The sequence below is a fragment of the Pteropus vampyrus genome, unplaced genomic scaffold, assembly GCF_000151845.1.
Source record: "Pteropus vampyrus isolate Shadow unplaced genomic scaffold, Pvam_2.0 Scaffold61, whole genome shotgun sequence".
Taxonomy (NCBI): domain Eukaryota; kingdom Metazoa; phylum Chordata; class Mammalia; order Chiroptera; family Pteropodidae; genus Pteropus; species Pteropus vampyrus.
This window is the reverse complement of record NW_011888842.1, coordinates 6718026-6733500: the sequence shown is the minus strand read 5'-3', so window position 1 is coordinate 6733500 and position 15475 is coordinate 6718026. Positions and strand designations below refer to the sequence as shown.

At 38.6% G+C, this 15475-nt stretch overlaps 1 protein-coding gene across 1 annotated transcript in view; it reads left to right on the top strand.

Annotated features, from left to right (window-relative positions):
- The window catches only part of STOM (stomatin), a 27973-nt gene that overhangs the window by 5914 nt on the left and 6584 nt on the right, over positions 1 to 15475 (top strand). The window contains exons 2-6 of the mRNA XM_011360993.2: positions 6009 to 6112; positions 7097 to 7169; positions 8256 to 8338; positions 11518 to 11721; positions 12691 to 12825. Coding sequence (XP_011359295.1) covers positions 6009 to 6112; positions 7097 to 7169; positions 8256 to 8338; positions 11518 to 11721; positions 12691 to 12825 — 599 coding nt within the window. The remainder of the gene's footprint in view (positions 1 to 6008; positions 6113 to 7096; positions 7170 to 8255; positions 8339 to 11517; positions 11722 to 12690; positions 12826 to 15475) is intronic.

The window sequence follows — 15475 nt, the reverse complement described above, 5'->3', positions numbered from 1 at the left end:
TAGAAAGCTTCTGCCCAAATGAGCTGCAAGTTGTGATCTCCATGTAAATACCATCATTTTTTCAACATGTATTTATTGTGACCCTGCTTCGTGCTAAACTCTGCCACTCTCTCTCCTCTACCTGTTTTAATTTCCCTCTCTGCAGGATGGATGCTGCCTTGGTTTTTGTTGTCACTCTCTTCCTTAGTCCTTTTCTCCATTTCTCTTATTTTCCTTTCCTCCTGTTTTCTTCCCTTCTTTGTCTCTTGCTCTTAGAATTCCAATCATTTGAAAAACTGAGTTATAGTAAATTTTGGTTAATTGAGTATGTGTTTGTATTCACATATTTTATTTGCCCTTTTGCCTGTTTTGGCCTTGAATTTTTATTTATCAAGTCTTATAAAGACCTCGTTTCAAGAAAAGCAAAGGAAAGAGAAACTGGGAATCTGGGAAATGTACCCTTAATTGAAAAGCTGGAAGAAAGATCAAGCATATTATTTAATTTATGAAGTCCTCCTTCTCAAGGAGATAGCTGTATGACATAGACCAGAAACGGGTTGGAGGGCCGGTTGACCAAATCTGGCAGTCTGCCTGTTTTTGTATGTCCTACTAGCTAAGAATAGTTTTTACATTTATAAATGGGTTTTTTAAAAAAGAAGATTTTGTTACATGTGAAAATTACATGAAGTTCAGATTTCAGTGTCCATAAGTTCGGTTTCACTGGAACACAGCCATGCTCTTTTGTGTGCTGTTGTACGTGGCTGTTTTTGCTGTGTAATGGCACAGTATTCAGTAGTTGGGATAGACCTGATGGCATACCAAGCCTAAAACTTCTGGCCCTTTACCGGAAGTTTGCCAAATCCTGACATAAAATCCCTGATGAGGAATAATGTTCAAAAAGAACACTTATATTCTGAATATATGTGCTTTTAAGAAAAATTCAGAGATTGCCAAAGCCTTTCACTGAATTCCTAGCCATCGTATATTTCCCCCATCCAAACAACACTGTTCTTGGCAGTTTACAACATGAAGTGTTTCACCTGCAGTCTGGGAAAGGGGAAGGAAAAGATTGTCATTTAAATGTTGCTACTTAGCTATTTCAGTAATTCTTTGGCTTATCCTCTTCTTTTTGTGTGTAGTAATGCATATGAATCTGATTCAGACTTTCAGATCTTGTGCAAGACATGTTTTGGCCTTTCTCTAAAGAGGAAATCCAGTATCTTTTGAACTTTAGAATATAATCACAATAATAAATGGAGTTTCCTACTCCATGTGATTTACAGTACATAGTGTCAACCTTAATGTAAATTGGCTGATATGGGATCATTAACACTATATAGTGCTGTGAAATTCCGCCTTACCTATCATTTTACTGCTTTTCCAGAAGCTAACCAAACAAAAATTACCGTACAACTTGTTTTTTTCATTTGTTTCATGCTTTTGTTTGTTCGTTTTCTTTTGTCTTTTCCCCAAAAGTCTTACTTTATTACTTTGGAACTCCTGGAGGAATATTTTATACCTACTTTATAGATTTTTGTTCACATTAGAAATAATGTATATAAGGAGCTAGCTTGTGGCTGACACATAATAAGCATTCAATAAATGGTTATTAGTCATAATAAAAGAGACTTCCAGAATGAAAGAAATTTAAGAATTAATGTCATTTCATCTTTACAGCAAAATTTGTGTACATAACAAGGATTATGGAAATTTGCTAAAAGTGTATTCAATTCAACAGAGTTTCTAATTGAAAAAATTGTACACAACCAAAACGCTCATATGGAACAGTGGAATATTATTCAACCTTTAATAATATGTACTCATGTGAAAAACATGTTCACAAGACGGGAGGAAACAGAGTTAAAATCATCACATTTGAAATGTGAAAGACCAAGCCCAGTTTTCAGAATATTCATTGAATTTCTTATACCTCTTGATTTGTGATCCCATTTCCTCATCTGGGGTTTTCAAAAATGGTAACTGAGCACAAAAATGGGCTGGACTTTCCAGCTTTTCCTTATATAGATAATATTTCAATAATTCAGTAATTCAATTCATAAAGGAACTTCTTAAGAGTCTTTGAATGTCCAAGCCTAGCCTGGCAGGAGGGAGGCGTGAAGTGAGGGGAAAATTAAGTAGTTCAAGAGGCTTTTATCAAAAAGGGTAAATGCTACCCATTTTCCCATTTCTATTGTGAAAGTTCAAACACTTGAGTAAAATAGGATTATAGAGAACTACCATCTATATTTATTGGGCACTCTCTCAACCTTATAAGGCCAGTCTAATTATCTTTATAGGTGAAGAAACTAAGGTTCAAAGAGATAAAGATCAAACAGCTAAAAAGTTTAACAGAATTAAAATGGAAACTTGATCTCTCCTTATTCTCAGGAAATCTCAACCTAATAAGGATATAAATAAACAAGAAAGTATTAGGCAAAATGTAAGTGCCGTAAGAGAGGTTGAAAAAGTGCTATCAAGATTCAGAGGAAGGAAAAAATCCATTTGGCTGAGAAGCTTGACAAGAAGTATTTTATTTTATACCCACTCTATGCCAGTTACTGTGCTGGACGTTGAGAATATAAAAATGAATAAGGAACACCCCTACCATCAGGGAGTTTATAGTCTAGTATATTCGAGGCACAGAGCTATGTACTTTGCCTGGAATGTGGGAAACTTGGGGCAATATTTTAGAAAGACTAAATGCTGTCACATAAGTATTGGTAGCCAATCTGTTCCTTGTTTGGAATCCGTTTCACTTTGCAAACCCAGACCTGAGTCTGGCAAAGAGCCTTGAGACTAAGTTTTGCTATAAATAGGCATGGCTTTCTCTGTAGGAGTATGAGATTTCGTTCTCAGAACTCATACCGTGCTTTCCCAGTTTGAATACTGTCTTAAGAAAGTGCTCCGAACCCAAAAATTTCTTTAATGAGGATTTTTTTTTTATTCAGAGGCAAGGATCAAAGAGTAAATTGTTAGAACATGAGCTTTGGAGTAAGATAACCTATATTTGAATCCCAGGCCCTCTATTATATGACCCTGGGAAAGTAATGTTGCTTCAGTTAACATTATTTATAAAATGGAATTAAAAATATTTTACAGGGCTTTGTAAGCAGTAAATGAGGTACACGTCTGAAGCAATTTAACACAATGCCTGGGGTATAACAAACCATGAAATGACTGCCATGATTATTATCAGTTATGATAATTCCTGATAGAGCCTTCTCCACAAGCAGCACTGTGGAATATTCTCTCAGTGAATATTCTGTACCTCAAAATTATAATTTAGAAACCTCAAGGATTAACTTAGATCGTTTATATTTAAGTATGCATAAGGACATTTACCTCACACTATGACACAGGATCAGAAAACTACAAAGTCATAGATAACCAAAATACTCACGTGTATTTCTGGTTTCTCATTCTGTGTTTTAGAGCAGCAGTCCCCAACCTTTTTGGCAGTAGGGGCCAGTGCTCCTATGAGAATCTAATGCCTGATGATCTGAGGCGGAGCTGAGGCGGTGACACTAGCGCTGTGGAGCATCTGCAAATACAGAGGAAGCTTTGCGGGCTCACCCGCTGCTCACCTACTGTTGTGTAGCCTGGTTCCTAACAGGCCACAGACCTGTACAGGTCCCCAGCCCCAGGGGTTGGGGAATCCCTGTTTTAGAGCACTTGACCTGGAACCAACTTGTGTCTCTCTTTTTCTCCCATGCTCCCAGCCTTTACTCTCTTGCTTATTTTTTGGCCTCCTATTTGTTCAAAGTCCTGTCTCACTGCCATCTTTGTCCTTTCTTCTAGGCAGTGATGTGTGCCCGGCATACCTCTTGCCCTCTTGCCCATTCCCTCCCATTATTAAAACAGGAAATAGAGCAGAAGCCTTCTATAATTGATAAGAAAACTGATAGTATCCATTGGCCTTCATAGAAAGGAAAAAAAAACCCAAACAAACTAAAAATGAAGAGGACACTGGGTACAGGAAGTGAGAAATACAACACAGGAAGTGAAGGGGATTTCCAAGATGATAGCGAAAGATAATCCCGGAGTGATAGCTGTGCACACCAGCTGATAGAATGAGCTCATACACAACTCTGAGAGAGACTTTTTCGGAAGATGAAATTGATAGAATACCTGACCCTGCTGGAAGGAGATTTAGGCAACTGATGAAAAGTTTGAAGTTGAGTCAATAAGTATGCTGAAAACTAAGCAAAGAGAAAAAAGGCATTGACTCAGGGAAAAAAAAAAAATTGTTCAGGCAAGGAAAACTATACTTCACTACATGGCTTAGCTTTGAATTGCGTTTCTATATTCATGATGATAAAAGTTTGATATTGACCTAACAAAAATTACTATGTAACTGGAGAATGTGTATATTTATGTGGGGATGAGGAAAGAAAGAGAACTTCCATAGTAGAAAGTTAGTAGATAAGCATACTATTTGAAAAAATGGAAGTAAATACCAAAATACTCAACCAAAAGCAGTTGCCTTTGAAGAAGGAGAAATTGGAAGAGGTGAGCAGGGGACTCTTCTCTTTTTGTGCTAATCTTGTAGAACTAATCGACTGTTTTAACTTGATGCAAGTATAACTGATAAAAAATTAAAACTGAAACAGAAAAAGCACTAATGCTTAGTGACGAAGTCTAAAAAAGGAGGCCAAAGAACATCTAGAGGGAAGAAAAATAGGTTACAAATTGTACTTATTTATAAAACGTACAAGGAAAATGTTTGGAAGAATATTATTTCTGGATTAAGAATTTTTCCCTTTTTTGTACTTTTCTAAATTCTTTGCAGTGGGGCATGAATTATCTTTGTAATCAGACCAAAAGCTTTTTCATGTTACAGAAAAGTAAAACAATTAGAAATGTGAGAGAAAACCTATGTATAAAGATGTTTATTACAGCATTGTTTATAATCCTAAGAAATCAGGAACAACCTATCTAATCAGGAAATAGGTAATGAATTATGTTACATATACCTAATGAAATATTTTACAGGTGTCATTTTTAAAAAAAGGATCTAAATGAGTTTTACTCATATATCATAAGATTTTTACCTTTAATTATGCTATATCCTCAGCTTAAATGCCCTTTTCCTCCCTTCCCCTTTTCATTGGCATTTCCTGAAGCATTATATCTTACATAAAGTCCCTCTGACAACAACCACCATCCCCTACCTGCCCCACTCCACTCCACTCATATCTCCATCCCAACTGTGTGAGTTACCCCTGAATATTCTGTGTTTTCAAAATATTCTGAACAGATACTCTATATCTGCACTTACCATCTAGAATTATAATTATCTGTTTATCTATCTTCCCCATTAAATTTTAATCTTCCTGATAGCTTTTCTTCTGTTGTTGATTTCTAGTTTCATATCTTTGTGGTCAGAAAAGATACTTGATGTGATTTCAGTCTCCTTAAATTTGTTGAGACTTGTTTCGTGACCTAACATATTACCTGCCCTGGAGAATGTTCCATGTGCACTTGAGAAGAACGTGTATTCTGCTGTTGTTTGAATGTTCTGTTAGATCCATTTGGTCTAAAGTATGGTACAAGTCTAGTATTTTCTTATTGATTTTCTGTCTGGACAATCTATTTGTTGTTAAAAGTCTGCTGCTACTATTGCATTGTTGTCTATTTCTTCCATTAGATTTGTTACTATTTACTTGATATAGTTATGTTCTTCAATCTTAGCTGCATATATATTTACAATTGTTATATCCTCTTGATGAATCATTATATAATGACCTTTGTTTCTCATTATACTTCTGCTACTTCAGTGCAAAGCACAGGGCATAATCAACATTAGGTACTTAATAACTGTTTGCTGGATAAAGAGTAATATGAATACTTGTGTTATCATGTTAAGTAGATTAGGGCAAGTAGTTCCTACATTTTAGGTTATGAGGATCAGATGGGAAAATTCTTGTAAAATATCTGGTAAAATGCCAAGTATAGGTGTTCATAGGATAAAAATGATGGTGATCGTGCTAATAAGGCTGATAAGGGCTGTGCATCTTTTGCTTTCACAGATAGCCCCAATACAAGCCTTGGACCTTGTGGATGGATTTTGGTGTGTTTCTCATTCTTGTTCACAGTTATAACTTTCCCGTTATCAATATGGATGTGCATAAAGGTAAAAAATATTTCATTCACATTTGGAAAGATGCCAACTCCTAACCACATAAACCCATTTTTGTCTGTGAGGGTGGGGGGACTGGGGAGTGTGTGTGTGTCAGAGAGACAGACAGCATACTGGCCTGTAATTCTTTTCCTTCATTTCTCTTTTGAAAAATTCACTCCTGTCACCTATTACAATGGAATCTTAAAACTACTTTTCGGCCATCATTTAGTCAATCCTTCCTGAAGGTTAAAGTAAAGATAACCATCTAAAGTTTTCTGGAGTCAGGGTTGTAGGATGGTCCTGTGAGAATAAGTTCTTGAGAGTCAGGATGCTGAGTGGTTTGACTGCTGGTTCCATTATTTACAGCGTGACCTTTACCATGTTTCCTCACCTGTAAAATGGGAGGAAACAATAACACACAGTTCATAGGGCCGTTGTGAGGATTAAATGAATTAATGTATTTAAAAGTACTTATCACAATGCTTGGTGCATGGTGAGTGCTTCCCAAACGTTGGTTATTTTTTTCTATAAAATTATTAATACTTTGATAAATGACTATCATTTACATATTCCTAAAAAGATAAAATATGCTCCGAGAATTTTCAGATAAGTTTATTATTATAATTTAAGGAATCAGGAGACAAACTCTGAAGACTTTAGCTTTTTTTCTGTATTAACAATGCATGGGTAATTGAATAATAATGTTAATAGCTGAGGTGTAGGTTTATAAATTGCTTCTGTATACTATTCTCTACCTTCCAGCTTTTATAGAATGAATATCTATCGCTTTTATAATAGTAAAAAAAATAGTAAATAAATATCATACTCGGTGGGGTTATTAGACATTGGGTATATTATTTATAGCTATAACCTGGATTATAAGAAGAAAACAAAATAGAGGCACCTAACCTGTTTAGAACAGAAATATATATTTAAAAAGTTATACATGTAAATATTTGTACTCATATTAAATTATTATTTGTGTTTTTAATCTAGATAATAAAAGAATATGAAAGAGCTATCATCTTTAGATTGGGTCGCATTTTACAAGGAGGAGCCAAAGGACCTGGTCAGTACTGGAATTCCAAATCGTTTGCCTGGAGACTGAAATTCTTCCTTTTATTGATGTGATTTTCCTCATAAGAGTCTCTTCTCTGTTGACTTAGAAAATAATTTGTATAACAGAAATTGGATAACAATGGCTATGGTGCTAGCCAATCTTGTTATAATCAGCCTTTCCTTCCCTTCTCTCCCCTCCCTCCTCTTCCCATTTGAGCTGATAAGATTACCATAGGCCAGGAATAGCTACAGCTATGGACATTTGACCATGAGCAGCCCTACTGAAATAAAGGCTTTGAGTCGTTATTCTCGGTAAACTTCGATTACACTCCTACTGTATTCTAGGCTCTGGGAATTCATAGGAGACTAAAACACAGTTTCTGCCCTCAAGGATCTTACTGTCTAGTGGTGGGACACAACAAGGAAACAACAGGGCACAATCCCATGTGATAAGTATTATGATCAAGTAATCACAGATAGCTGTGGAAACACAGAGACTAGTGACTGACTCCAACTAGTAGGATGAGACAAGGCTGTCCGGAGCTGACAACCTGGCTGAGATTGCGGCATGAAAAGGTATTAGCCGAAAGGGAGGCATTCCTGCCAGAAATAGCAACAGGTACAAAGCAACGTAGAGAAGAATGCTTCAAGCTCAAGGAACTGGAGTCAGCTCAGCCTAGCCGGAGTGCCGCCATGAGGGGAGGGGAGAGAAAGCGGTGAGCCGCAGCAGGTCATGGAGAACTTTGTTTGGCTTCTTCAGGTGTTTGTATTTCAGGAAACACTGCTCTGCTTGCAGCTTAGGAAATGAATAAGAGGAGAGAAACTGGAAGAAATAGAAAGATCCATTGGTTTAAGTGAAAACAAAAGACTGACCGACACAGTGGAGAAGGAAGTGAAGCCCACAGGCCTTGCTGGGGACGGTTAGAGTTGGGAAGTCAGCAAGAGGAGTCAAGGAAAACATTCCTGGCTTCTGGCTCATTCACTGAGCTGAACTGGTGACTTGCAGTTGATTTGGTTGATGCCGTTAGAATTGAATGGTGAAGTAAACCGATTAGGTGCTGGTATCTCTATAATTTTCTATGGGTCTTTGTTGCAGGTTTGTTTTTTGTTCTGCCGTGCACTGACAGCTTCATCAAAGTGGACATGAGAACTGTTTCATTTGATATTCCTCCACAGGAGGTAAGGCGGCCTTTAGCTATGAATAACTTGAGACACCACGTGGGAAAGTGCTTGACCCTGAGAGGCAGCACAGAGTAGTGGTTAGAGCATAGGTGTAGAGCCATTTTCTAACTGTGTCACCCTGAGCAAGTTTTTCAACTTCTCGGTGCCTCAGTTTCCTCATCTTTATAATAGAGATTATAATAGTAGGACCTACTTTATAGGGTTATTATGAGGACTAATGAGTCATTATATATATAAAGTGCTTAGAGCAGCGGCTGATAGTTAAGTCCTGTATAAATGCTTATTGTAGCATAATGTTAATGTAAGTATGATGTTAGCATTATCATTGTCATTTTTACTACCACATTTATTTTCTGGGTTTTCTGACAGAAAATCCTATTGAGTGTGATTTTCTTCTTCCTAAAGTTCTTGATTTTGTTCTAGATAAATTGATTAGAATCCAAAGAATTAGCACTGCTCATTCGGCATTTTAGATAAAGCATATAATGTTTTAAATTAGTAATTATTTCATGCTTTTTCAAACTACTTCAAAATATTTTCACAATTGAAACTCACAGCAGAATCCCTAGAAAGTATACAGCTGCCATGAGACAGAGGAATCCCCACCCCCACACACAACAGTGGCAGAGCGAGGGTGAAAATCCAGCTCCTCAGAGTCACTGTCCAGTGCTTTTTCTATAACTCCATATTGAATGCGTTCTACATTAGGTCCCTCGTGGCCCTTGAAGAATGATGGCTGCCCTGGTACTCACATCTAAGGAGGCATAGTAACTGTTGCAGACAGAAAACTTAAAAACACAGTGAAGGGAGGGACAGAAGAATACTGTCAGTATTTCCTGGCCAAAAGCCAGGTATCCAGCAGGGTAGTGGACCTTGGCCATGTTGTCTTTTCTTATCACAAAGTCCAGAAACTAGTCTCAGAAGCTCCTTGCTGATACAGATCCAGGTAGTTGGTGAGGTCAGACTTTATAATCCACACATATGCAGTGACACTAGAAATTATTTTTACCCACAAGAAGACTGAGAGCATCACTGTGTTTTCCGCATGTTTTCCCATCTCTCAGGCAAGATTGATTCTCAGAAGGAGCCCCTTTCAGGGTAGCTGAGAAATCTGGTATTTTCCTCCATAAACATCGCAGGCATCTGGCAGAGTTGCTGGAAGCGGCTGCCTTCCAGCTGCTCTCTCCTCTCCTGCAAGCTGCTGAATGCAGAGCGGATTGGATCTTGGCAGGCAGTCTTTCTTACGATCCCCTGTGAATTTACTGTGAGTCGGGATAAACACCCTGCCTACGACAAACATTAGGCAGAGAGGCTGCAGCCTTAGAAAGCTCTGGCTGTGGCAGAGTCACAGTGGCAAGAATTTGCTTAGAAATGATACATATTTTCCCATCACATCGTGGGAAATAATTTTCACAGAAGATGGTAATATACTAAACATTTACTTACAAATCTTCCACTTCTCTTCCAAGTTAGAAGTATATTTAGATTCCTAAAAAAAGGATTACTGCTTTGATGCCTGACAGGACCAAACAAGCTATATAATATCACTACTGTTATTATTTTCCATTTTCAAAGCTCTTTATACTTACAAAAGAGCTTCATTTACAAACATCTTATTTGATCTTCAAAGAAATTTGTGTAGAATTAGGCAGTAATATTAGCCCATGTCACAAATGAGGAATTTCTAGGTCAAACAGTTTAAAAGCTAGAAGTCACCGAGGGAGGTACGGGCAGAGTTGGAACTACAGTTCAGGTCTCCTAACTCACTCCCGTGCTTTTCACCAATCACTGTATTCCTAGGACCGTGTTTCAATTCAATCCATCTCTCGTTTATTGACAACCTGCTATGTATCAAGCACTCTGCTGGTGCTGGAGATTCAGGGACCACTTGCCCTTAAGAAATTCATACCTAATAGAAAAGTAATGACATAAATAATGTCACTGCAGTGAGGTGCGAAGGGAAGAGCACACTCTGCCAAGTACACTCAGGGACCTTTCACAGAGAAAAGGACACTTGGGCTGTGTCTTGTGATGAGTAAGAATGTATCAGTCTGATGCATAAAGGCCAGAGGACATGCAACATGGTGCCCCAGGGATGTACACCTCGTCCAAGATGATGTGTGCAGGAATGAGTGGGAAGGAGAGAGGGTATACTGTGGTTTATCAAAGTATACCAAACTAAGGACTTTGCCTCAAAGGTGGTAGGAAACATTGACACATTATGTCCTAGGAAGTATTTATATGTAGCATGCCGTAGATATATTTTTACCCTGACCTCACCCTATAAAAACATTCCGTATTTACTTTTTGTCAGTATAATACTGCGCTACCTATAGTTCCAGTAATAAATATAAATCTAGGCTCTCCCATATCTTTGCGCCTTTTCACACATATTTCTTCTGCCTTGAATACTCTTTCTCTTTACCCTCTGAAAATTTTTATCCCTTCCTTCAAGACTTGGTTCAAGTATCACCCCTGCCACCTACAACTGCCCATCCTTTGTTCCTTAAAGGCTCCCTTGGTTCCCCAGCCTCTTTGAAAGTAGGAATCAAGTTTTTTTTATACCCTTATCCCTGGTACCTAGTACAGTGCCTGCTACTGAGTGGTGTCTCATTATTTGTCGAATGATTGAATGAAGTAATAGAATTAATGAATAAATGAACATATTTTATTAAAGCTTTAAAGACAGTTAAATTTCTGATGCTTTACTGTCTTAGTCCATCTGATCTGCTGTAACAAGATACCATAGATTAGGTGGCTTGTAAACAATGAAAATTTATTTCTCATGGTTCTGGAGGCTGGGAAGTCCAAATTCAAGGCACCAGCATATTCAGTGTCTGATGAGGGCCTGCTTCCTTTGTAGATGATCGTCTTTTCACTGTCCTCACATGGCAGAAGGGATGAGGGAGCTCTCCGGGGTCTCTATTATAAGGGGTACTAATCGCATTCATAAAGGTTCTATGCTCATGACCTAGTCACCCCCACATCCAAATACCAACACATCGGGGATTAGCTTTCAACATATGAATGAATGTTGGGGGAATACAGTTAGTCAATAACACTTACTAAAGAAAATCAGCTAGCGTTTTAAGACGTTGCATAGAATAACATTTCTTACAGTTATATTAAAGAAAGAGATGGTTGACAGATGTAAAATCGCTTCCTTTACGTTGTAGATCCTCACTAAGGATTCAGTGACAGTTAGCGTGGATGGCGTGGTCTATTACCGCGTTCAGAATGCAACCTTGGCTGTGGCGAATATCACCAACGCTGATTCAGCAACCCGGCTTTTGGCCCAAACTACTCTGAGGAACGTCCTGGGCACCAAGAACCTTTCTCAGATCCTCTCTGACAGAGAAGAAATTGCACACAACATGCAGGTGAGGAGTGGGCCGGTGCTGTCACTCACTACAAGTTGAAAACTGAAGCAAAGGCTCAGTGATTATTTGAGAACTTTTCATGAATTCAAGTTGCAAGTCATACTTTTTTTCCTTTGTGGAAAAGTTTTCCTAAACTTGAGGGAAGGGGATGTTTTTCACACAAATAGCCCATGAGTAGTAACACTCAGATGCATGCATTATTTTTTTTACTCCCTCCAATGTATATTTTTTTTTCTGGAATTAGTATTAACTTTTTTTCTTTAGCATGATAGTTCAGAGGCTGTTCCGCAAGATCGTGTAGATATTCTTAAACCTGTATTCTCTGTGCGAGTCCCGTGACTTCCCTTGCAACTCAAGCTTTCCAGTGTTGCTTGAGTAACGGATAATGAATTAAACCTAACCTGTTCAAAAAGGATAAAGTACTATAAACCTGAACTCAGTGGTATTTGCATAGACTTCATCGTATTTAAAATCTGTGATCTTATTTGATACCCTCAATAACCACAGGAAATAGTATGATTTCATTCTTACCATTGTAAAGAGAGGAAGTTGAAGCACAAAAGAGATGTGGCTTACACAGAGTCATGTGAGCTTGGGAGTTGGCTGGACATCTGTTTTAATAAATAGAGTTTTATCGGAATAAAGCCACACCCATTGGTTTACAAGTCATCCATGGCTGCTTTTGACCTACAATGGCAGGGTTAAATAGTTGCGACAAACTGAAAGTAAACAATTATTATCTGGCCTTTTTAGAAAAAGTTTGTCCACATTAGCTTATCAGTAACAGAATCGGGGTCAGCTCCCCAGTGAGCCAGCGCCTACCTCAGCATTCTTTCCTGAGGAGGATGTCTCATCCTCTTACTAGCTCTCCACCAGCACCTTATCCACCCCAAGGCCCAGTGTGTACGGAGACCTTCGGCCTCTGGGCTGGGGCTGACCATTTCAGCTCACCCACTCTCTCTTTATCAGACTACCCTGGATGATGCCACTGATGCCTGGGGAATCAAGGTGGAGCGCGTGGAGATTAAGGACGTGAAACTCCCCGTACAGCTCCAGAGGGCAATGGCTGCTGAAGCAGAGGCATCCCGGGAGGCCCGAGCCAAGGTCATTTCGTGTGTGTGTGTGTGTGTGTGTGTGTGTGTGTGTGTGTGTGTGTGTTTTATTTTTCCTACTGAGTTTTCTTTTCAATTAGAAAAAGTAAAACATATAAAAATTAGAAATAACCCTGAACTATTTATTAAAGATGAAAGCCATCCCCGACCCTTCAAATCGTACCCCCCCAAAGTCCACCACTCTTCACAGTTTAGTGTATATATTTCCAGATTATCATTTGAGATTTATTTAGGTTTCGTTTGACTAGGCTTAGCGAGACTACTGGCTTGTTTCTTTTAGGGTACAGTATGCACGTTGTTCTGCTCATTAGTACATACAGAGTTACTTCGGTTTGGGGTTTTTTTTTAATTAATTGCATGCCACTTCTTTTTTTTCTCCCAACCCCCTATAAGGGACAAATTAACAGTTGTGATTTCAGAGCAGATGGCCAACCTTGTGAGTTTTCTTACCATTCATTCCTTTCTTACTTTTGTCTTCTCTCTCATTCTCTTTTCTCAGGATCTTCTTTCTTCTTACTGTTTCTTTTTCCTTTCTTTCCTTTTTTCACTTCTCTTTCTTTGGTGCCTGCTTTTTTTCCCCTCTTCTTTCCTGTCATCATCATCTCTGCCTGTGTCTTAACCCTGCATAGGTGCCAGACACCTGCACCTATGTGCTGAGGAAATATTCATTAACTTAACCTAGAAAAGAAGATCTAATGAGATGATAATCTATGAAGACCCAGGGATATCTCGCCAAACCCAAGGAGAGGAAGTACAGTCCAGCCTCTTCAGAATTGGAGCCAGGGGCCGGAAAGGAATCAGATGTGTAGGGCAGGAGCCATTTCACTTCCGGGGCCACGTCTCACGGCAGATGGCTTGAGGGGGAGAAAGTCCAACTCAAATTGAACATTAAAGGAGACAGACCAGCCCTGATTCCAAATTCAGTGGAAAGATCTTCTTTGGTCCAACTTTGGTCAAAGGATAAAGTCAGATGCTAATAAGGTCCCACAGCCCCTTGCCTGTGAGTGGGTGGAGGAACAAGGGCAGTTTTCATGGAGGGGGTGGTTGCCGTGGACTTGACAGACCTCCCAAGACACAAAGAGCAAACCAATTTGCTGTCGTTAGAAAAATGTCAGTATCTAGTGATAATTGGCTAACCACAGAACTCTGCCCTTCTCTCAGAATGCCCTTTAAGCCACAAATAGTTCGCTATAATTTCGTAGCAAGTACCAAATAGAACAGTAGCTCATTTGACACAATACATCCAGAATTTTCTACTAACCAGCATTTTTAAGTTTTTTGAATGTGATTATTGATGCTTGTGTTAACGTGGTGACACGGCAGAACCCTCAAGTGCTTTTTCTCAAAATTATCCCATTTAGAAGACAAGATTGTATTTATGACAGTAGTAAATAGGCCTACTATAATCTAATTATTTTGAAAATCAAGAGGTGCTTTTACCTAGAATATGTCATTAACCAAAAGCCCCATTTCCAAATTATATTGAACAGTAGAATTTATCATACATTGACTACATAGACTATCAGAGAACAAAGTGTCCTTAGAGATTACAAAAGGTGATGAATACCTGGCCCAGATGCTGCCACCCCACCCTCCTATGCCCGTGCCAGTAATTAAGCACAGACCTGTTTTCCACTCGGTGTAGACTTGACTTTCTGTTGCACTCTAGGGAACAACCTGCAACTGCTTGGAATTGGCTCTAAAAATAAAAGTTATCTTCCATCCTACTATTCAGATGAAAAAGTTGAAGCCCAGAAAAGTTAAGTGATTGCCTGAAGGTCACTCTGTCTTTTAGTGGCGATGGATATTAGAATTCCCCTCTGCTCCTTGCTGCCTCCTCTGGGCTTTTCAGGATGGACTGAGCCTCTTCTACAAGTGTTCTCACCAGTTAGGAATCCTACCCCTTTATAACAATAAGTAGAGGTAAAAGAGGCTGGTTAAAATTCTGAATTACTGTGCTCCCACTTGGATGGGGCTGTAAGGCTGGTCTGGAAGCCACCTCGCGGACCTGGGCAGTGATTGTCTGTCTTAGGGTTAGAGTTAATACATAGCATCACAGTGAGCCCAGCCCTTCTGTAAAATACAGTAACCCTGCAACAACCAGAAGGCTATATATTCAAAACCATGTATTGAAGTTCTCATGGAAAATAGAGGGTCGCAGTTTCTTCAACAAATAAGTTGTAAAGGAAAAGGATAGAAGAACCTATAGATTAGGACACTTCAGAGAAAATTTCTCAAATTAATTAGCCATCAGGAAAATGGAAATTCAGATCACAAGCAGATACCACATTAGACATCCATCAGAATGGCTTAAAAACAAACAAACAAAAAAAAAAAGAAAGAAAGAAAAAAGAAAAAAGTGTGGATGAGGGAGGAACTGGAACTCATATTTTGTTGGTAAGAGTATAAATTGGTACGACCACTTTGTAAAACTGTCTGGCAGTATGTACCTGACAGAAGTGCACTCATTCATTCACCAAAAGGCAGGTACTAGAATATTCACAGCAGCACTCTGTAATTACCTCAATGTATATTGCTAGTTGAATGGATAAATTAAGTATGGTTTATTCCCATGAAGAAATACTATACAACAAAGTGAATGAACATACAAGTGCTCACAAACATAATTTATGAAAAAAGCC